A 23,489-nucleotide genomic window follows, 5' to 3' on the forward strand; every position below is an offset into this window, starting at 1 on the left:
TGCCTGCAGGCAGGGTAAAGGCTGAGGCCAGTGCGAACCCCACCTACAGAGGTCAGCAGCTGCTTGGCTTCTGCTTCACGGGAAGGGAATGAAGGCCTGGTGACTCTGTCTCTGTTCACTTTCCAAGAGAAGCTAGAAATCTGGATTTTTATATGAAAAGTTATTTGAAATGTTAGCAGTTACTTCAGAATCTTTAGAAACATTGTATAACACCAAGCAAAACATGTCTGGAAGCCAAATCTGCTCCCTAGGCCTTTGGATAAAATGATGACTGAGCTCTTTCAGAATTAAATATTTTTAGGGTCTGTTATTCTGACACTCTCTTGGAGGAGAACGTAGTGTCCTCGCTGTTGCCAGCCGTGGTGCAGAGCAGAAGGCTGGGTGGTTGGGCTGAGAGACTTGGGTGCCACTAGGAGGTGCCCACAGGCATGCTCTACTCCTCCTAGGAAGGAAACAAGAAACTGGAGGGCTTCTGTACAACGCTAGCAGTGGTGTTTACTGCTCCAAAGCAGCTCTCTTTCCCATCTGGGTAGGAGGAGCAGTTCTGTACTGAAGCAGATGGAGCTAAAGTTTTGGCCCAGTTTTGCACCCAGGATGGGGGACAATATAGTAGAAGAATCCCAAAGATGTAAGCAATTCTCTAGGAAGCAGAAAGGATTTCAGGGTTTTTGTTTGTTTGTTTTGGTTTTGGTTTTTTCCCCCACTTGGGAAGGATATCATCATTTAGAAAGTTAGCAGTATAGATGGGGTAGAAGTTGTCTCCAGTTGTAGTAGTGTGGAATTAGGAACGAGAATGAGGTGAAGAGCAGCGTGTTCGTACTGTAAGTCCTGCTGAAGTGGCCTTCGGGTAAGCCACTATAAGGTTAGACCACCTCTGACTAAGCTGTGGCATGTCACCAGAGCAACCTGTGGAAAAAATAAGAATGAATCACAAGTTGTTGCTAATCACAGATTAAGAGCATACATTGGAAAAATTGATATTTGTCAATTAGCCTGTTTTTGCTGATCTGAATAACTCTCCGTCTCACCCAGGTCCCCTTTGAGAAGCTAATGAAAGCAGTAGTCCCTCTAGAAAGATGCAGATAGTAAAATAAATATTGTAGGCTTTGCGAACTGTATGGTCTCCATTACAGCAGTCCACCTCTGCCGTCTATGTGGAAGCATCCATAGACAGTAGCAGTGGGTGGGGGGTGTTCTAATAAGACTCAATATTCAAAACAGGCAGCAGGTCGTGTTTCACCTGCAGGGTATAGTTGTCAACCCTTGGTTCAGAACACTGATAGCTGTGCTAGATCGGAATGTTAATCAGCAAATATTCATTACCTACTCTTCCTCTTTGGGTGGAGTATGCATCCCAGCTCTACTGCCTTTGGGCTTGGCCTTGAGACATACTTTGGCCAACAGAATGTGAACAGATATGATGTGCACAGAGATTTTAAATGTGTTTACCTGGTCTAGCTATTCTAATGTGCTCTTGCCAATTACCATAAAAACAACATGCCTCAGGTAGTCCTGAGCCAAGGAGGAAGACAGACTTAGGGAGAAGACCTAGGCCCACTGAAGACAGTTTGAAGCCAAGTTCTACTGCCCACAGCCTGAGGCAGAGTTGCCCAGCTGAGCCCAGACTAGATCAGCTGAACTTCAGGCAGCCTGCAGACCTGTGAACTTGAGAATGGAGATTGTTTTAAGCCATTGAGTTTGGGGATAGTTTGCTAGTGCAGCATCGTTTTAGAAATAGTTTCTTAATATTATAATACAATGGAGAATAATTAGCCATGTAGATAAAACAATAGCCATATAAACCTTGTTTTCAAAAACCAAAACAACAAAAGAGGATTCTCTTCTCACACAAACCCGAGAAAAAGATAAGGGGATGTTTTTCTTTATAATTCTCAACCCTAATTCTCATCCCCCATGCTTCCCCAAGGTTGGAACACATCTTGAATTATAGATTTAGGTTCCTCTGTGTACAGCTCATCAGTACTTCACACCTTTAGATAGGCATAACTTTCCTTAAAGCAACCCCAGAGAGGATCTCAGTACCAAGAACTGAATATTTGATACTTCTGAAATTATATCTGGGAAGATAGCCAAGCTCTTCCTCAGAAACAAACAGTTGTGGTCTCCTCAATTCAGTAGAGAATTTTGAGATCCTGCTCTGTGCTAGTCTCTGTATTACATCTGGTAGATAGAATTTATTCAGCCAGCATTTGTTTTGTTCCTGCTGTGTGCCTGGTACAGTGGTAGTTCCTGGGGGCATAAGTGTATGTAAATAAAAAGTCAGGGCCTTCAAGGAGCACACCAGCTAGCAGGAGAGACAGGCAAGTGGATAATCAAGCACAGATGGAAAGCAGTACCCTAAGTGGCATATCCAGTCCTAAGGGAGCTTGGAGGAGGTGCACTTGATCCTGCCTGTGGATTGGACTGTGGGGAGCGGTTCAGGGAAGTCTTCCTGAAGGAACTGACCCTTGCACTGAATCTTTCTGAAAGACATGGTCAGGATGAAGACCTATAATTGTAGAGTAGAAAGGGGTTTTAGGAAGTATCCTTCTCGTCACACATTAAAAGGAAGCTTTCTGTCCCTCTTAGGATTTCCCTCTGTCCCAGAGACATCAATCTGATAAGAGTCGAGCTGCCCAGAGCAATTTGTGCTTTGGGTAACTTTATTATTGAAGCTATGCAAGTATCTATGAATTCTAGCTAATTAACGGTTATATGTAAGCGTGTGAAAAATGATACAATGATTCTCATTTCGCAAGGCAGGTATATACCATCACGTGATGTCAATTTTTAGTTTGAAATGGCTATCAGATTCCTAGGGTTGGTGTTTTGTTTTCTTGTCCTTTTTTATTCATGAGAAGTGGGCTCAGGGAAAAAGGAATGAGTGAGACTAAGAAAATGATCTGATTATCTTGAGATGGATTTTCTTCCTAAAACAGTCCTCAGTTTGAATTGTGATTTTCTGTACAGTTTAGTGGATTTAAGTATTTCAGTTAATTTTTAAATATAGTTGCTAATAGATTATTAAACTGACTTAAAAATTATCTGAATTTCTTTTTCTTAATGTAGCATGTGTTTTTGCAGAAATATGTCTGTATTCATCCACATTCAGTTTTCGAGAGTGTCTCAGCTATATTTTTGCACTCTGAAATGTGTATTTCATCACAGAAAATACATTGTTCACATTTATTTTTACTTATTGTTCCAGAATTAACTCTTAAAAGTGTCAGATAAGCCTAGTATTTTGTAGGCTTTGTTTTTAGAGCAACTGTTCTGGGGAATATGCCATTAGTATTCCTTCTATTAGGACAGTATTGATCTCGAGACAGAAATTGTGTAAAAATAATTTCAATTTTTGGAACTTCATATTTTCTTTTACGAGACACTGACGTAGACTACTGTTGAGCTTTTCAAAATACTTTGCTGACTTTCTAACTCTGAGGAGGCAAATTGAGTGACCGAGATGCTGTTATCTACTGTTGCCCAGATGGGTTGAAAATGGTGGAAAGAGCATCATAAAATCCTGGGACATGTGTCCAGGATGCTAATAAAAGTGCATTTGAATTTTAGTCCCTCCTGTTGTAAATGTAATATGTGCAAAATAACAAACTAGAAAAATATGGTAAAAGTAAAAAGGGGAGAAAATATAAATCTCGTCAGTCAGAGATAATCAGTGTTAATATCTGATATATTTCATAGATACATTCTTTTAAAAATTTGGTTTTTGATATTTTACAGAGTTGTGAACATACTATGTCTATGAGGTATTATCAAACAAAATGGTGAATGTTTAAATAAAAATATTTTTTACAGTAAAAGACACATTGCCGTTAATCCCCCTCACAATACTCCGCTCACTTTGAACACACTTATCCCACCATTCTTGCCACTTTCTGAATCATTTCTGGAAGTCTTCTTTCATGAGTGTCTTTAGTTGCAATGTCATGGCGGCCTCGATGTCCTGAATCACTTTGACTTTGGGGAAGAGCCAGAAGCCGCCTGGTGCCAGATCCGGGAATAAGGTGGATGAGCAATGTGTGACACAGAGCATTGTCATGATGGAGGATAATTTAGGGCACACTTTAAAACACACCTTGTCTCATAGCTCTCACCCGACTGACTGCACCAAACAAATTGAAACTTGTCACACACTGTTACTAAGGTTTGACATACCGCTTCCTGTATTGAGGATCCCTGCCTTTCTGTTGGATGGCACTTGGCAGCAGCATTCACCATATTTTTTGATCACAACAGAAAGGCTCCGTGTCACACATCATTTCTGGAACAGCAATTTGTGTCAAATAAAAACATTTACAGTGTGTCCTCATCCATCTTATTCACTGGATCTGGCACCGTGCGACCGCTGGCTCTTCCCCAAAGTCAAAATGATTCAGGACATCGAGGCAGCCACAACAGTGCAACTAAGGACACTCACGAAAGAGGACTTCCAGAACCGCCTTAGAAAGTGGCAAGAACGATGGGATAAGTGTGTTGGAAGTGAGGGGGAGTATTTTGAGGGGGATTAACGGCGATGTGTCTTTTACTATAATACATTTTTTTTTAATTTAAACGTTTACCATATGTTTTGATTCATATGTTCACCATATGAATATACAATACCTCATCTGTGTATTCCATTTAGTATCCAGATTTTAATCTAGTTACCACTATAATAAGCATTTTCCAAGTTATTATAAATGGTTTATAAGTATTTTAATGATTGTGCTATGACTATACCATGATTTATCTAATTATTATCCTATTGTTAGATATTTAGGCTGTTTTTTAATTGAGATTATTATAGATATATTATAATAGTCTTTTTAAATAAATATTTTTATTGAAAGATAACACATACACAATTCATGTATGTGTACATGTACATAAGTGTACAGCATTTGAGTTTTTCACAAGTGAGCACACCACTGAAACTACTGCCTACGTCAATAAATTTTTACTAAGTGAGCACAGCCATGTTAGCACTTATCAGTCCAAGAAATAGACCTTGACCAAGCTTGTTCCTGTAGTCATTCTTCCTCTTGCTCAAAGGTCATCACTAACCTGGCCACTAAGACATAAATCAAATTTTGCCTTGAAGGTCTGCATTACTTTCCTTTAGATTTCCCTATGCAGGGTTACTAGATCAAGAAGTATGAATATTTTAAATTATCTTAGTTCATATAACTAAATTGCTTTCAAAGCGTCATGTCATTTTATCACCACATTGTATGAAAAGGTGGAAAGGACTTCTGTTCCTGAGTGTGGGAAGGGAGAGAAATGAGGACCAAGTATAAAGAGACAAGAGTTCTGGACTGTGAATAGGACCAAGTGGAATCCTATTACTTCGGGAAATTCCAGTAATATTTAGAAAGTTTATTTTACCCACCTTGAAAATCTTCTTTATCTGGACATTGCCAGTCATTATGGTAGAAAGAAAAGAGAGCATGAACCATGCACTCTGGTTCTTAAGATGTGGACGCAAGTGACACACAAACTCTGCCCACATTATGGTGGTCAAAGAAAGGCACATGAGTTCAGTCGAGTCAGGGAAATATATTAATATAATCCTCCCAGAGGGAGAGGCACTACAGGGAGGGAAACTGGAATATGTGGCAAACAAAAATACCATCTCCCATACTCTATTTGATAACTGCTTCACCCGCGAGGATTTCAGTTCATTTAGATCACTCAATCTTTCTTCTTTAGAAGCACATTCTGGCCTTGAGGAGGAGGGCCTGCATCTCCATGCAGGACTGTAACTGCTGTAATTATAGTGCGGCATTTGGGGGTTGCCGAACTTTTTGCAGTGTGCATACTTATTTTCTAAGAAGAGGCCCGGAAACATGCTTATTCATTAAGTGGTGATGGAGAAATGCAAAATTTGGTTTATTAGACTCCTTTGGTGAAAGCAATTCTTTAGGAAACACATTTTTTATAGCTAGTTTACATGTTCTAGTTACACACTCTCTGGGAAGGTATTCAGTATATGTTTTCCTAGTCCATGTAATGACACTTACAGAATTTAGAGGTTTTCCCCCTGGCACAGCAAGAGAACTGGCATGGCTGGTTCACCAAGAGGCTTGTTCCAGGTTCCAGGCACACCTTTCTGTTGTGGTAAACGTCCGTCTTTGTCCTTTACTACTGCAAGTTTGTATTCTTCTTTACTGCCATTCTTTTCCATAATAGCTATTTTGGAGTATTGATTGATAACATCAAGAATTTATTCTCATTTCACTTTCTCCTTATGGCTCCATCAAGACATAAATGATTTCAGTTAAGATACTGATGCTCAGAGAAACAGCTGCAGCGGTGGTGGGGGTAGCACTGTGGTGTTAGGTGAGCTCTGATTTAACATGGTGTCTCTTTTATTCCCCAAAGATCTCTCCTGTCTAGGCATGGTGAAGTTGGAGAAAGGCTCCTTTAACCCCTCTCCAGGATGAACCCCCTGCCAGAAGACATGGAGAACGCCCTTACAGGGAGCCAGAGCTCTCATGCTTCTTTGCGTGACGTCCATTCCATCAACCCTACACACCTCATGGCCAGGATTGAGTCCTATGAAGGAAGGGAAAAGAAAGGCATATCTGATGTCAGGAGGACTTTCTGTTTGTTTGTCACCTTTGACCTCTTATTTGTAACATTACTGTGGATAATAGAGTTAAATGTAAGTGTTTTTGCCCATGACTTTATAAGAATTGTTTCCAGAGACAAAATATAATTTTCCCTTTCTGTCTCTGTCTCTGTGTCTCTCTCTGTCTCTTTATTTCTTTCATCTATCTATCATTTCTGACTCATTTAGTGAATTTTATTTTTTGTCCAAATGAGGCAACATTGGTCTCCAGCTAATTTGGACATCTCTTGTTCTTTACTGTTATTTTTTAAAACAAACCTGATTAATTTAAAATTCACTTTGGAATTTTGAAATGTGAATTCATGGTATTTTACTCTATAACAGGAGTTGGCAAACTACAGCCTGGGGCCAAATTCAGCTGGCCTGTTTTTATAAATAAAGTTTTATTGGAATACAGCCCTGCCCATCTGTTTAGATATTACCTGTGGCTGGCTTTTATGCCAAGGAGTTGAGTAGTTCTGACAGTCTGCTGGCCCACAAAGGCAGAAATATTTATTCCCTGGCCCTTTTCAGAAAATGACTGCTGACCCTTGCTCTAAAAGATGGAGCATGTTCCTGGAATATGTTTCAGATGTCGTGTCTACTTTTCTGATGGCCATATTTAAGATTCTGCATGTATTCTTTACTTTTTTTGCAAAGAGTTTATTCATATTTTATCAAAAAATGTCTGAGGCATTTGGAGCTCTGTCTATAATATTTTGTCAGGGTTATGCAGTGATGATGGCCAAACAGTTGTCTAGACCAGTACAGTCCAATAAAAATATAATGCAAACCTCATATGTAATTTTAAGTTTTCTAGTTGCTACATTTCTTTAATAAAAGTAAAAGTAAACAAGTAAAATGTATTTTAATAATATATTTTATTTAACCCAATATATCTGTTTTCTCCCAAAATCTTGGTTCTGACTATTTACATCCTTTACCAACAAATAGGTAAACCCTTCCAGAATGCTTTCCTCCCAGGCAAAAGTTGTCTGCTACCTTCATTTTCAACAGTTCATTTATTTCCAAGAAATATTTACTAAGGCCTACATAGTAATAGTTATTAGCTGTTGTTTATTATTAAGAGGTTGCTCTTTGCTAGGCAGTGCTAGGTGCTTTATAAGAAATTTATTAAAACAGAAAAAATGTGAAAAGATGCTGAGATTTCTGTTTGGAAATTATTTTTAATTTTGCCTTTTTATAGAGTCAACATGTTAATCTAAACTCTAATATTCTGAGTCGAACAGCAATTTTCATTTTAGACTCTTAGTAATTAGGGTCATCGGACTCCTTTAATTTCATCGTGAATCCTAATAGAGGAACAAAACTCTTTATGAAAGTAGGTATTTACATCAGAAAATCAGACTGTCCCAGAACTGCAGTAATCTGCCACATGCATCTACGGCTAGGTTTCTGTTTACAGATTTCCCTTCTGTTAATGTAGCACTTACTTTTGTTTAAAACCGAACAAGCCAGTGATATGACACAATAATTTAGAGCGTGTCTTTTTACTATTTATTATCCACATGGACACATTAAAGAAAATATTTAAATTAATGTATAGTTTAAAGGACCAATACATTTTCAGAACTAACAGCTGTGTATTGACAGATGATAAAGAAATTCATCTTTTAACAGGAAAGCAGAGCAGCAGTTTTAAGGGAGCACATTTAAAAATTATTTTAGTGACAGATAAAATCAAGAAATTTTTTGATTTGCCACTCATATCACTACATGTTTTTAAGTGAGGGAAACCATGGGGTGGAGCTGTGGTGGGGTTCACGAGACCACACTTCTCAGTCCTCTCCTTTTTTATTACCTTCAAGAAAGTTGAACTGGAGGTGAAGTGCACTGTCCTCTGTTCTTGTTCATCAGAAGGGACCTACTTACACCTGTGGGACGTGGTACAGATGAAAAATCACCAGGCCTAGCAATTAAGAAATGTGTTTTTATCCTGATTTTCCACTGACTGACAGTTTCCCAATTATAAAATTAAAAGATGACACACAGCATATGATCTTTGAGATAGTGCATCGTGACTTCTTTAGCAAGGTGTATTTTGTAAATACTCAGTTTCTAGTTCTATTAGTTTTGAATTGTCAATCCTGACCTGAGTTTTTCACTACACACTGTTTTGCTGTCTGTCTCTGTAAATCTCTAATCACTCAAATCCACTTTTTTTTACATGTCTATACATTTACTAACTGCCAGAATATAGGCTTCTGATTCAGGTGGTGTCACAAGCTCTACAAAAAACTATGAGATACGTTCCGACTTAGCCACTTTTCCTCCTTGCTCCAGGGAGCTGACTGGCACCAGCCCAGCCTGGAGTGTAGGGACCGGCGAGCCTAGAGACGCCAAGTGCCACCATGGTTCATTTTCCTTCTAGAAGACCTTAGGGTAGCTGACTTCTTTGGGTCCTGCTGAAGGGATGGCTCTGATTCTGTCTAGGGCTTCCTGGTACACCCTTGAGTAGACTTGATTTCCTGCATTGATCTGGAATTCAGCGTGGCTAGAGATCCCTGAGACTCTATTCCTCTCCAACTCTTTTCCACCCAGGTTCTTTAGGCTAAAATGGACAGGGATCAAGGAGACAGTGAAAGGAAATTGTTTCCTGTTTTAGCTGTTGACACTTTGAGATTATGGTTTTAAAAAAAGGTCTTTATCAATGCTTATTGCCTGGTGTATTATTTTCTGACTGGTTTACTAGAAAGTGTCAGAATGTTTCTCATCTGACCTAGAGCTCTGACCAGCTCTGCAGCTTATGCAAGCCATTTACATTTTTCTGGGCCTGGGTTTCTTAGTCAGTTAGCAGAACTAATACCTGTCCTGCTTTCCTTCTGAATTCTTGTGAAGATCAAATGAAAAGATATATATATACAGGAGCCTCTTGGCAATGACAAAGCTCTTCACAGTGATAGGTTGTGTAATTTATTAACTGAAATAAATTTTACCTTGGAAGAGAGAGAAAATGTTGGTTATTGTTCTTTCACTATTGTTACATTTATGTTTCAGGTAGTTATTTTCCTTCTGATTCTGATTTTATTGTCTCACTCTCATTATGTTCTATAGTTAAACTGTGATAACCAATGATAACAGAAATTCAGATTAGGAGGAGGTCAGTGGGTTGGAATTCTCTGAGGAGTAAGTGGAGAAGACGGACTGTGAATGGGGTATGGAAGGACAGGTGGAATTTGGGATAGAAGGATGATCTGGGATTGGACTAGGGAGCAATAGGGGAAAGGTTTAGAGATCAAGGTGAGCAGAAGCACTGAGGAGGAGTGCATGCTTACGTGTACTTTGGAGAGGACAGAGACAGAGGCAGAGAAAATACTAGCGTAGCTAAAAAGAAGGTGCCTATAGGAAATGAAATTGCATAGGTAAGCTGATTCTAGAGCATTAAAATTCTTAAAAGCCATCTAGAGGTGTTGGACTTACTGCCATAGTAAGTAAGCTCTTGCAGGTTCTGAGCAGACTGGAAAACATGGTTTTGATGTCTTCCAGAAGTTAGTTCTCGCGTTCTACATCGTGACCTGCCTGCCGTGTGCAGTTAGATGTCTAGCTAACGCGCTCTCTCCGCGACACATACACCCCTGCTTCCCCCTTTCCTCTTTATCACTAAACCATACCCAGATACTCAGGCCCAAAATGAAGTCTTGTCCTTGATTGATTTGCTTGTTTGTTTTGTATTTCTCACACCCCATATCCAGTCTTAAAGTAGGTTCTGCCAAATCTACTTCCAAGACCTAAAACAGTGGAGAGTAAGCAGAAAGTCGGGGAAGCCCTGGATAAATATGAATTGTCTTCTTTAAAAGTACATTTAAAGGATTTTAAGCTTGGGCTAAGTATTTTCCTCTTCTAAGATAAAGTTTGAAGACTATCTTAGAAGAGGGAAAAAAACCAGTTTTCTTATTTGCCAAAACTACAAACTATTTTCCATGATACATTTATATTTGTTGAATGAATGATCTTAAAATTCCAAGTGGGAAATGCTATTCAGCATTTTTCTATTAGAAGTATGAGGGTTCGTCTATATTTTAGCATTTCTAGGATCTAAGAACATAGGCAGAAAAGTATACAAAAACTTGTATGTTCTCGTATTTGTTTCACACGTAAATCTCTTCTTGATTTTGCTTCTTACTCTCCTTCTTAGGTGAATGGAGGCATTGAGAACACATTAGAGAAGGAGGTGGTGCAGTATGACTTCTACTCTTCTTATTTTGATATATTTGTAAGTATTTTCTGTTTTATATTTCATTTTAGATATAATGAAACTAACCAAATGGCAAATTTCCTCTTAGTAGACCTCAAAGTCTATGCAGTTGTGTTTGTTTCGTCGCTTGAACAGTGTCTCCTCTATCCCTTAGTTACTGGCCCATTTTGTGCTTTCTCTCTCGCTTTCTGAAGAATTGCCTGGTTATCTCTGGGGGGGCGGGGGGGGGATAAAGGAGGAGAATTAATGAGAGATAAAAGAGGGCAGCAGAAGGTGCCAATCTGATTTTCTTGGAGAAGAGCGTTTATTCTTTCAGATGGCTGAGATAGAAGCCTAGTCACTAAAAGGAAAATTCACCCATTTATATAATAATATGACGAAAATGCCATTCCTTTTCTGCCTTGAGATAGATTAGAATTTATTGTTAATAATTTTCCGTTTCATTTTTCCATAATAGAATTTGAGGAAAGTTATATGTTGGTAATCTGGGGCAAAATTAGTCAGTTATAGAATTACATTGAGGCAATAATCTGTAGATGAAGCATTCGCTTTATTCAAATGAATGCTTGTAGTGTCTTTCTGGGATGCGCAGACTTTGGGTTTGATACATCTTCATGATATCTCTTTATATTTTATAGTGTAAGTAAATCAGATTCTAACATTGCGTTAGACACAGCATAGCAATCAAAATTCACAGTGAATGCCCTCAAATTCGTTTTAACTACATTTTCACTGGCTTTACAGATGGTATGCACAATGGTGATAAGCAGGACCCTTAAAGTCATAAAAACGTGGTTGATTCACAGCACTATTTCTAATTGTATATCTTTGAATAGATTAGGTCTAAATTCCAGTTTCCTCATATGTAGAATGAAGTCGTCATCATTCTGGAAAGTAAATGAAATAATAATAGCTGGAAGACACTTAGTCCAATGACAGGTACATCCTAGAAGATCAGAAAACCACCTGCAATTACTGTCACCACCATCATCATTTTTGGTTGAGATTTTTAATGATTATATTTTCTAGTGGTTTTCAAAGTACTCTTAAAAATCTTGTTTTGTTTCTGAAGGGGCCTGCAGAAGTCGGTAAGGGGAAAGACGTGCAATTCCCAATAAGCAGAGATCAGGGTTCTTTGAAGTCACCCCCTTGCAACCTAAATAGTTCCATTTTTATCTGTACAGTATGTTAGGGTGCTATACAGTGTGTTGAAAAAGTGTTTGGTTGCTATAGTATATTGGGAAAACCACTAATAGAATTTACTCCCCTTATTTTTCCAAATGAACAAATGAGTTCCATGGTTCTATGTTTACACCTCCCCTAGGTCACTGAAGTTGGGGGCAGAGCCTGTTGCCCCCCAAATCTCTAGGTATTTCTTTCTTCTGAAACTATTGATACATCAATAACAAAATTGATTTGTCCTTTTTCTCTTATTTCCCTTGCTGAGTTTATCTTAAAATAGCTGAAGCCAGGATTGGCAGAAAGCAAGATTAATCCACTTGTGAGAATAACATGGGTTTTCTGTACTCCAGGCTTAGGGTGTCAGTGGTACTGAGCAAATAGACGGGGCCCATTAGCTCTGATTGGAAAGACTGTCTGTCAGTCACGGTCTAAGAATGGACAAAGCCTCTAGGAACCCTTGGGGTCTGGGAGACTTCAAGATACAGGGGTAAAAAAGAATTATACTTTTGCCAAGTCCAGAACTCAGAGAGACAGTTGGAATCATGGTTAGCAGATTGTTGGAAAACACATTTTTAGTGAAAGCAACAAATTAAAAACAAATATAACCTGCAAATTTCATTCCCACAAAAGGATCTTAAGTGAGGTTATCTAGTCAATGACAGTAAAAAAGTTGTCAGCCGTCAGCCTTTCGGCAGTTTTGAATAGTGAGGAGGAACTCTGGGCAGACTCCCACCCTGAGCCTCAAGAGTCACCTGACTTCTCCCAACTCAGCATAAGTGTGTTTCCAAAGTAAATTAGTAAATTTTTATTCTGTTTATTCCTTAGTCCATAAGAGTTACTAAGGCAGCTGTGTTATAGTGGCTAAGAGCCTGGTCTTTGGAGTCCAGCTACCTGGATTCACATCCTGGCTGGCTTCCTCAAGTAAGGAGTAGGAGGCCTTGGACAATTTTTGTATCCATCTTACGTGTATAGTAGGATTACTGATCGTAGTTGAGTCACGTGGGTGTTGGGGTGGGGATTATGTAGAATGGTTTCACAGAAGTCCCAGAGTCATACTCAGTAATCAGATGGTAGCTTCTGGCATAGGCGGAACTCTGCCAATACCACAGGCTCCCAGAGATTGACAGGGGACTTTACTAAGAACCTGGTAGCTTCCAAAAGTCAGCATTTGTACCTGGACTAGAAAAGTCAACTTTCAGAACTTTTTCTCCATCTTTAAAGTATATCAGAAACATGTGGACTCAAATGGAAAGGAAAAATGAACATTTAATTACATGTTCTTCCGTTGAGAATAGAAAGTTAATTTGAATCTTTATTTGGGTGGTATTACATCAATTCCAGAGCAGGGATCTCAAATGCTGTCTGTAGACTAATGCTGTCTGTGGCAGTCTAGCTAAACCAGAATCATGAACACACTTTGGTGGGTTCTTCATAAAACCACATTACTTTACTTTTATATATGTTTTTAAGAATTTGTCTTTTTTCTTATATAGCTTTTGGCAGTTTTTCGATTCAAAGTGTTGATACTTGCATATGCTGTATGCAGACTGCGCCACTGGTGGGCAATAGCGGTGAGTACACGTGATGAAAGGTCCCTCTCCTCCAGTGCTGGTCACCAGGGCCTGCTCACGACAGGGCTGAGCTGGGGAAGAGGCAGTTTCCATCCGGGCTGGATCCGAGCTTTCCCTGAGCCCCCTTCCTCCCCGCTCCAGCGGGTTTAGGACTCCAGTGCTTCTTCCCAGTGCTGATGAGTAACTAGCTTTGTCTGTGTGGACAGTGCCAGGTGAATAATCTCGAGTCCCCACAGGATCACTGGCCAAGCAGCTGCCCACCCTCTGCCTCCTTTTGCAGAGAGAGATGAGCTCAGTGCCTCTGTCACAAAGATATTTGGAGAAGTTCCTGCTGGTTGAAACTGCTTGGTGATTTTTCCTGACTGGCTCTGCTTACTCTGATAATTGTCACCCTCCCTGTGTTAATCCCCTCCCTCCAGTCTTAAAGGGACAAGCTCTCCCGTTCCTTCCCTTGTTTTTAGGCTTTAGGCAGTGGCCTGTGTTCTCATCTGTTTCCTTTCCTCTGGCATAGAGCTTTGTTTGCCACATGTCATTCACCCACAACAATTATTAATTGGCCGAAAGAAGAATTATAAGCAGTGGTACCTGAATTGTTTTTGCCATTTCCACAGAGGTCTGAACACTCACATTTTGAGAGCTCTAATAAGGCAGGTACGTGGGGCACTGAGCATCTTCCTCAGGCTGGAGAGAACTGCTCAGGGGTAACCTGCGGGCCTGCTTTTGGAATGAGTCCCTGGTCTGCGCGTGGGCCTGTGCGGGCTTGTCCAGCTGGGGATGTCGTTGTGCTGCGCTCTCTCTGCCTGGGCCATCTCTTCTGAGCATCCACGGAATCACAGGGCTGCTGTCAGCCGTCTGTTGAGCCCCAAGCTCACGTTTCATGGATGTAGGCTGACAGATTTAGTCAGGCTTGACTCGCTTTCCTGAATACGCTTTTGCCAATCCTAAATAGCTGTGATGATTGTCCCTTCCCAATTTTTTACAACAGTCCCTATTTGGGACTTTCTATTCCAGTCTCCATAATGTACACTGGTGTTTATCAGACCGTCTATCTCAATGTTTGTTTCAGAAAAGTGGTTGACACTCAGTGAGAGTCTTAAAGAAGTGTCTCTGGTACCTGATTGTAAATGATCAAAGGGATAGGTCACATATAGCACATTCATTTCATTGTTTCTCATTTTTACTTTTAAAAACATTTGTAGAGAGAAGCCAGGCAGCTAGAGGGAGAAGTCAGCTGGTACCCAAAATGCACTTAGTGTCAGCCTGTAAAGTTAATTAGTATCAGAGTATAAAATGCCTCCTCTCCCAGGTGGCTCACCCTGGCTGGTGTGTGTGTGTGTGTGTTGGTTGGTTGTGTTTTGCTAACAAACACTGACTCTGCAACTTTATTAATACTTACTGAGCATGACACTTGATGTACCCTGACCTCCATTCTGTCAGTCAAGGCTACTGCTGGCATTCACTTTGGTTGGGTTTCCTATTACTTACTACACATCTTAGGTGGAGGAGGGAGTACAAGGACCAGGTCCTGCGGGATTATCTCTGGGCTTCCCAACCCCTAGGGGGAGCCCTGCCTCTGTATTTCACCACCTTTCTGTGGTGATAATGTCTTTGGATGTTGCACCATCAGGTGGACAAAACTTGCTTTCCCAGAGCAGCAGTGTGCTAAAACGCTGGTGAAAAGACACCACAAGCAGCCAGTCAGGGATTGTGTGCCACGTAGAAGCCCACTTCTCCCCAGTCTGGGGTTGGGGGTACAGATGGAGTGATATGGGAAGTATCAGGCTGGGCAGTGCTTTCCCGGCATTACGTGCTTCCAGCCCCGATGGGTGTCTTGTGGGAGGAAGGTGCCTTCACACGGAACACGTCTACTTAGAGTGGTGCTGAATTACTGTCTTTCAGTTGACGACTTCAGTGACCAGTGCCTTTTTACTAGCGAAAGTGATCCTCTCAAAGGTATGGCCACCGCTTTTTCTGAACAATTCTGTCTACAAGGAGAGGAAACCTCGCTTTCCAGGGGGAGCCACGGTAACTGTATTTCCCTCTCCTGCTCACATCTGTTCTTCCAGCTTTTCTCTCAAGGGGCTTTTGGCTACGTGCTGCCCATCATTTCATTCATCCTCGCCTGGATTGAGACGTGGTTCCTGGATTTCAAAGTGTTACCTCAAGAGGCAGAGGAAGAAAACAGTAAGTCGCTGTCAGAGTTAGAGGCTGGCTAGGTGCCGAGCTGGAAGGAAGAGCTGTAGATGTGACTGGATGTTGCCGTGAGCCGGTGGAGCCAGGCAGAGCAGCCGTCTCCATTCTGTAGTGAGAATAGCAGCCACGCCGACGAGGGTGGGATGAAAGCACAGTGACAGAATGTGGCTGCGCTCCCCAGCTGTTAGACCAGGCTTCCCTAGAAGAAGCATGAACACTGATGAAAAAGGCAGGCAGACAACGGAAGGAGCCAACACCTCTTCCTCCTCAGAAACGTTGACCCTTTCTCCCTATTAATAATAGTCACAGGACGCTAAGCGTTTTGTGCATCTAAAAGGAACTCTGTTAATCAGTGACAGACAAATGTAAAACAGTTTTAGGTGAACTGAGTCAGCAGTTCTTCAAAGTGTCACGTGGCTCGCCAGGCAGCAAGGGGTGGCTTTGAATGGGCTGGGTTAGAACAGTGGGGTGCCTAGAGTAGTGCTGGGGGTTAATGAAGAAGGAGGCAAGGAGGAGGGAGCCAGCAAGCCCGGAAGTGCTCAGCCCTCTCAGGCTTTCCCCATCCACCTGGGAGCAGCTGACTGACAGCTAGCTTTGTGTAACCATGAAACTGCCAAAGCTGTTTTAATGCCCCGTGGGTGAGGCTTTGACTATCCCTGGATGCTGACTCGGAAGGCCAAGTAATTCACTGAGCGTTATGAATAATTATTGGGCTGGAATTCTTCTCCACGTGATGGCCTTAGGGGAAGCCCATTGTGGGGACAGAGCCAGCAGTGCAGTTTCCAGGCTCTTGCCCTCACATGGAAAGGTGCTCACTCGGGTAATAAATGACCATCAACTATGATTGGATGGCCATCAGCTGTAACCAGTGAGCCATTGGCCACTGATATAACTGCCGTGGCTACGCTAGCAGAAAAGGGGGGCTAACAAGCGAATGGTGGCTGGCAACCAGACTGCAGTTAGCGTGGTGGATTGCAGCTAGCAAGTGAGGTGGGTTGGCAGAGACGTGGATGGCAGGTTGCAGATCGTGTGGTTCCTGCTTCCTGTGTCTCCAACCCAGCCGCCAGTGACACTATACTGGTATGACTCCCCTCCCTATGGCTCCCCAGGTCTTCCTTTTTGGCCTCACCATATTCTGCATTCGTATGTGGGGAGCAGGAGGGAGCTGAGACCTGGCATGACACCCTGCATGACACCAGTGCACCACCCCCGCCCACCCTGCTGCCCTCTTGGAGGTGACATCAAAGCTCAACACAGACACCCAGGCACTTTCAAGACATGCAATTTTATGTTCTGTCAGTCATCTGGCTCAATGTGCCTGCCTAACGGGAAAAAACAAAAAAATCCAAAACCTCCTTGTATCTTATAGAAAGTTAAACATGCGGAGGGTAAGTGGGGAGGGTGGTGGGAGATGAGGGTAAACGGGATCCAATATATGGTGATGGAAGGAGAGCTGACTCTGGGTGGTGAGCACACAATGGGATATACATGATGTGTTACAGAATTGTACACCTGAAACTCATGTAACTTTACTAACAATTGTCACCCCAATAAACTTCAATTAAAAAAAAAGTTAAACATGATTGTAACTTCAAGGAATAGCACAGGGGAAAAAAACCTTGCCAATGGTTTTCTTTTGGAAAATCTCATTTATACAAAGAAAACTATAGGAAAACAATTATTCAAGAGTAGGTTTTAAACACAGTCAAACCAAGATTGTCTTCTATTCTGTGCCTTCTTTTTCTTAATGAAAATATATGGTGGAGAATGGCCAAATAATGGAAGTCATTTATTTAATTGTATATGAACATCAAATTGAACTTTATTGAAAGCAGACAACTATTAATCTGACTCTGGCTTGAATGCTTCTGTGAGTAAACCAAATTCAAAGTAACTAATAAAGCAGAACACACAATTAATGAAAAACTTTAAAACAGCGTTTCTTTTCACTGGCTGTAGCATTTTTTACCCACATACGAGGCACCTGCTATACCAGGCCTGGTGCTTCCTCCCACTTTTATTTATTGATAACTCAGGTTCAGTCTAAAGAATTCATTGTTGATGGCCTCTCCTCAGATGTTAGTGTTCTTAACTCTCCGCATCATGCTTCCTTCTCTTCTCTCTCTTTTTTTGTTAATACCCTTTTTTTCTAAAAACCTTTTCACTGAATAGATATTTCTTCACCATCTAAGTACTCTCTGTATTTATAAAAGTCTATCTATTTATTACGCTTTACATCGGCATTTCCTCAGTCAGAAGCCAACTAAAGACCCTTTGTATGAGCTGCCCAGGTTTTTTGTTTTGCTTTTGCTTTGGTTTTGAAGTTGCTGATTGCTGTAGGGAGGAAGGTGTTCTCCAGGGAAAGATGGGCTAAATACTGAGTTAAGGGATCTCACGAGTAACATAAGGCAGTTTTTGAAACTAGTTGGGATCTGTCTGTAGAGTACCGGTTCCTAGTTTATTAATACATTCATTGTTTTGGTTGAAAGATTTCCAAAGTACTTCTTTTTGCTAAAGTTTCTAAAACGCAACATTAACACCGTTTTATTGTGTTACTCTGGCCAAGAAGCTACCGGAATACTGGTACCATTGTCAGCATCTGATTTCTTGTCTTCCAGGACTCCGGATAGTTCAGAATGCTTCAGAGAGGGCGGCACTTATACCTGCTGGTCTTTCTGATGGTCAGTTTTATTCTCCTCCTGAGTCTGAAGCAGGTAAAATGTTGATTATCATTTGTGTTTTGTCCATTATTCAAAAGTTAGGCTTGCCCCCCCCCCCCCCGTTTCTTCCCTTCCTCTACTTCTCCAAGCATTTAGCAAACACTTAACATACGAGACATTTTGGACATGAGAACAATTAAGAGGTGGTCTTGGTGTGCGATCAGCGGGGAGGCTCAGAGATGTAAGAATAAAAGTAATAGAAGACCACAGACACTCTGGTTTGTCACCTGCATCTCAGAGGACAGGCCGGCAAGGGCCAGGGTCTTGAAGCTGTCTTATTCCCTGGCATCCCTGAAACTGACATTCCTTCGGGAGCCCCCATTTCTGAGAAGGGCAGCCCTGTCTACCCAGCGGCCAAGTCAGAAACCAGAGCCCCTTTCTCATGGACCACGTCCCCCCATTCGCCAGGCCTGTTGGACCCCCCGTATTTCTGCCTCCTCTGTCTCATCCAGGTTGCACCACTTAATGTCATCTCGAGCCCCTTTCTCATGGACCACGTCCCCCCATTCGCCAGGCCTGTTGGACCCCCCGTATTCCTGCCTCCTCCGTCTCACTCAGGCTGCACCACTTAATGTCGTCGCCAACCGCAAGTCAGCGTTTCTTGCTTCACTTTCTACAGCAGCCTCCTGCCTCCCTGCCAGTAGCCTTCTCCCACCCAGAGCCCAGGGTGCCATGTTAACAGTAGCGATCGCGTTCTTGTCAGGCTTCCTCAGAACCAGTCTCTGATGGAAACGGCTCATTATTCCTGTTTTAGAGATGAGCAAATTGAGGCACGAGGGCTGCGGTAACTTGTCCCACGTCACACAGAGAATACGAGGTGAAGCTAGGGTTTTAACTCTGGCTCTAGTGCCAGCGTCCATACTCAGAGCTAATAAACATACAGCCTTTTCATATTAATGAAAATGAGAACTTGATCACGTTACCCCCCTGCCTCAAAGCCTCAAAGGCGTAAAAGATTAAGAAACTCATGGATCCTTAGCCTGGCACAAAGCACCTCTGTGACCACCTTACCCGGTTGTCCAGCCTCTTCTTTTGTTACTCTTCTTGTGCCCTGTTCTTAGCGTCTCTGAAAATGCTACGTACCCAAACCCTCAAGCCACATGCATCTTGTTTTCTTCTATCCTTAACATTGCCCCTGGTTAATGCTAGTCTCCACTCACAGGGTCAGAAGGCTTCTCCCCACCCCTTGGCTCCCGGCTGTCATAGGTGGGGCGTCCTTTACCTGTTCTTTGGAGCCTCTCCCACAACCCTGTCATCCTGTGTTGGCTGCACTATCTTTAGCGGTGACGTGGCCTGCTTTTATCACTGAGATGTAAACTGGAGTTAGAGACTGCATTATTTTGTTACCAGCATCATGCTCAGCAAATATTTGAAACACACACACACACACACACACACACACACACACACACAAACACTATAGTAAAACAGATTCCAGGCAGAAAGAGCCATGTGAAGATGAAAGGAACAGCAGTGACACATAAGGTATTGAGGAAAGTGAAGGAATTTGGCATTCTGAAGTAACTTACTTGATATTCTGGACTTTGGTATTGGATCTAAAAGCAGTGTAACACACAAAGCATTGTCATGTGAAATAAAGATATGAATTAGCAGAAAAGCTATTCCTCAGGCAGCAGAAACTATTAGAATAAGTATTAAACTTTTCATTATCTCCGTATAAGGATTATTTCATTGAGACTTTTATGTCATAGAACTACTTTTTCAAAAAGGAAGTTTGGACTATACTTCATGCTTTTGCATAGCTTTTATTTTTCTAACACTAATAAAATTTCCCAACACTGATCTTGGTTAGAAATTCAGAGCAGCAGGATGATAATATGCTGAGGAGAACCACTCAGGAAGTCTTCCACAAGCTGTCCTTTCTCTTTCTGCCTGTGACATTTACTGCCATCTGCGGGTGGTGGGAAGTATTACCATTTCATTGGTTATGCTAAACAAGAAAAGCTACTTTCAATGTTCCTCTGGGGAAATGCTTTGTTAAGATAAAGAGATTAATTGTGGCTAGGGAAGGAGGGGTCAAGATGGCTTACTTTGTCATACTGTATTGTATTATTTTCATTATCTGAATGCTCAGCGTAGGAAAGAATTGAAATTAAAAACTATTAGAATTAATGTGCCTAGAAAACAAGATTCCAAATCCAAGTTTTCTCATTAGGCCAGTGGCTAACTATTAAATAGTCTTTCAGCAGCAGAAGTTGTAAGATTCTGTTGCCCTGATCCAGTGCTGATGGGACCCTGGTCGATAAGAGAGGACTTGTCTTTCTTTCTTCAGCACATAGGGCAGTGCCTGGCACATAGTTGATTTATAACTATTAAAGGAATGAATGAAAAGCAGACAAAGAAATTGGAGGCGCTGAAATTTGAAAGGTTAGCATTTTTCCATGTAAAGGAATAGCACGAATTTTTCTATCACAGAGATTTGGAAGATTAGCACATTTTAGTAAACGTATGTTTAAAAAGACGTAAAGGTGGTTTGCGGGTTTGTTTGTTGGTCTAGCCACAATCTGCTTACCTGTGTGTTAAATGGGAAGAACTGGGAAGCACCGTCGTCTCTCAGATGATTGTGGTGAAGTTGTTCTATGTGGTTAGACAGCTTAGATGAACCAGTTGTGATGCTGGGAAAAGGTCATTAGTTCCTAAATCATTGAAAGACGGACTTAAAATGAAGAATAATAGCTCAGTTGCATAATGTAATCTGTGCTAAACAAATCTAGATGAAAGCATTAAAATTAGTTTTACTAAAAGTAACCATACATTTTGGTTTGCCTGTGGCAGCCTCGGCTTTCTCTTGTGGCCCCATAATATTATTATTATTAGAACTCCTTTTATCTCTCAGAAGTGTTCTTGTTTAGATCATCAGATATATATAGTCACCCTATTTATATCAATAGATTTGAAACACAGTTTTCTGACTTTTTCATGAAAATTTTGAGAAGTCACAGCTGAAGATATTAGGTAATAATCATTTTTTAAGAAAGCATGTTTCATGAGGGATAATTTGTACACCATAAAATCCATCCATTGTAAATGTGTCATTGCATGATGTTTAGTAAATTTATAGTTTTTTAACCAACATCACAATACAATCTTAGAGCAATTTCATCATCAAAAAAACTTCCTTTATTTGCACTACTAATTCCAGTTCTACGTAAACCACTGATGTGCTTTCTGTCTGAAAATTTGCCCTTTTTGGACAATAAACATAAATGTAATCATACAATATGCAATTTTTTTACATCTGGCTTCTTTTATTTAGCATAATCCTTTTTTATTTAGCATAATGTTTTTGAGGGTCAGTGATGTAGCTTGTATCAGTGGTTTGTTCCTTTATATGGCTGAATACTATTCCATTAAGGGGACATACAGCATTTTGTTTTCATCAGTTGATAGACATTTGGATTGTTGTCAGTATTTTACTGCTATGAGTCACCTTCCTGTGAACCTTCACATATATGTCTTTGTGGAAACATATGGTGTTTTTTTTTAGATAGATTACTAGGAGGATTTACTGGGTTAACTGTGGGAATTTCTGCTTAACTTTTTAAGCAATTGCCAAACTGTTCTCCCCAGTTGCTATTTGGAATGCCATTGACCTGTAGGCTCGCTTTGCACCAGTACTACACTGGCTTGATGACTGTGATTTTATGGTTACGTAGCTTTAAAATCAGGTACCATAAGGCCTTGCTTGAAAGGCCAGCTCAACTGTCCCCAGAGACCCCTTTTCATAAGTAATAAAACTTTTCTTACTCTCTGTGTGTAGCATTATCAGTCTGAACATCCAAATCCAATTTTAAGTGTACCCCTGTACACACTGCTTCTGCAGGGCGACCAGGGTAGTCTTCCAACATTGTCCTTTTTCAAAATTGTTTTGGCTATTTATTGTAGGTCTTCTGTATTTTCATGTAAATTTTAGGATTGTTAACTTTTGTCCCGAAGGCCTGTTTCATTGAAAGTATAGATTGATTTGGAAGAATTGCCATCATGACAATGGTGAATCTTCTAATACATGAACATGGACTCTCTCTGTATTTATTTAGATATTTTAAAATTTTTCTTTGCACTGTTTGTAGTTTTCAGCATGCAAGTTTTGTTCTTCCTTTGTTAAACTAATTCCTAAGTATTTTATTCTTTTTGGTCCTATTTTGAAAGTAATTTGACTTTCTTTCACTTTTAATTGTTCGTAGAAATCCAGTTGATATTTTGTGTATTGAACTTGCATCTTTGAGACCTTGCTAAACCTGTTTATTAGTTGTAGTTTTTTTTTTTTTTTTTTTTTTTTTGTGTGTGTGTGTGTGTGTGTGTGTGTGTATGGATTCCATGGAGTTTTTTATGTACAGGATCATGTCATCTGTGGATAAAAACTGTTTTACTCTTTCCTTTTCAATCTTCTGCATAGTTTTATTTTCTTTTTCTTCTTGCGCTGTCTAGAACCTCCAATACAATTTTGAATAGAAGTGTCAAGAGTAGACCTCCTTGTCTTGTTCCTGGTCTTTGTGGAAAAGCATTCAGTCTTTCAACATTAAATATGATGAGATCTGTGTTTTCACAGATGCCCTTTTTCAGGTTCAGGAAGTTCCATTTTATTCCTAGTGTGTTGGAAGTTTCTGTCATGAATGTACACTGGATTTTTCAAATGCATTTTTTTGCACCTGTTGAGACTATGATGTGGTTTTTGTCCTATAGTCAATTAATATGGTGTGTTACATTAATGATTTTTGGATGTTAAATCAACTGTTTACATCTGGAATAAATCCCACTTAGTCAGTTTGTATAATCCACTGTACATGTTTCTGGATTGAATTTGCTAATATTTTCTTGAGGATTTTTGTACCTATGCCCTTCATTTTTGTACCTATTGTTCTGTAGTTTTATTATATCTTTGGTTTTGATATCAGGGTAAAGCCTGCCTCATAAAATGCATTGGAAAGTGTATCCAACTCTTCCATTTTCTGAGTGAATTCTTGGGATGGATCAATATT

At 40.6% G+C, this 23,489-nt stretch overlaps 1 protein-coding gene across 1 annotated transcript in view; it reads left to right on the forward strand.

Moving 5' to 3' along the window:
* STARD3NL (STARD3 N-terminal like) overlaps positions 1–23,489 on the forward strand; it is a 54,203-nt gene that overhangs the window by 24,554 nt on the left and 6,160 nt on the right. The window contains exons 2-7 of the mRNA XM_033088743.1: positions 6,379–6,661; positions 10,764–10,841; positions 13,499–13,576; positions 15,476–15,529; positions 15,643–15,760; positions 18,388–18,483. Coding sequence (XP_032944634.1) covers positions 6,437–6,661; positions 10,764–10,841; positions 13,499–13,576; positions 15,476–15,529; positions 15,643–15,760; positions 18,388–18,483 — 649 coding nt within the window. The 5' untranslated portion in view covers positions 6,379–6,436. The remainder of the gene's footprint in view (positions 1–6,378; positions 6,662–10,763; positions 10,842–13,498; positions 13,577–15,475; positions 15,530–15,642; positions 15,761–18,387; positions 18,484–23,489) is intronic.

The sequence above is a fragment of the Rhinolophus ferrumequinum genome, chromosome 20, assembly GCF_004115265.2.
Source record: "Rhinolophus ferrumequinum isolate MPI-CBG mRhiFer1 chromosome 20, mRhiFer1_v1.p, whole genome shotgun sequence".
In the NCBI taxonomy this organism is placed as follows: Eukaryota; Metazoa; Chordata; class Mammalia; order Chiroptera; family Rhinolophidae; genus Rhinolophus; species Rhinolophus ferrumequinum.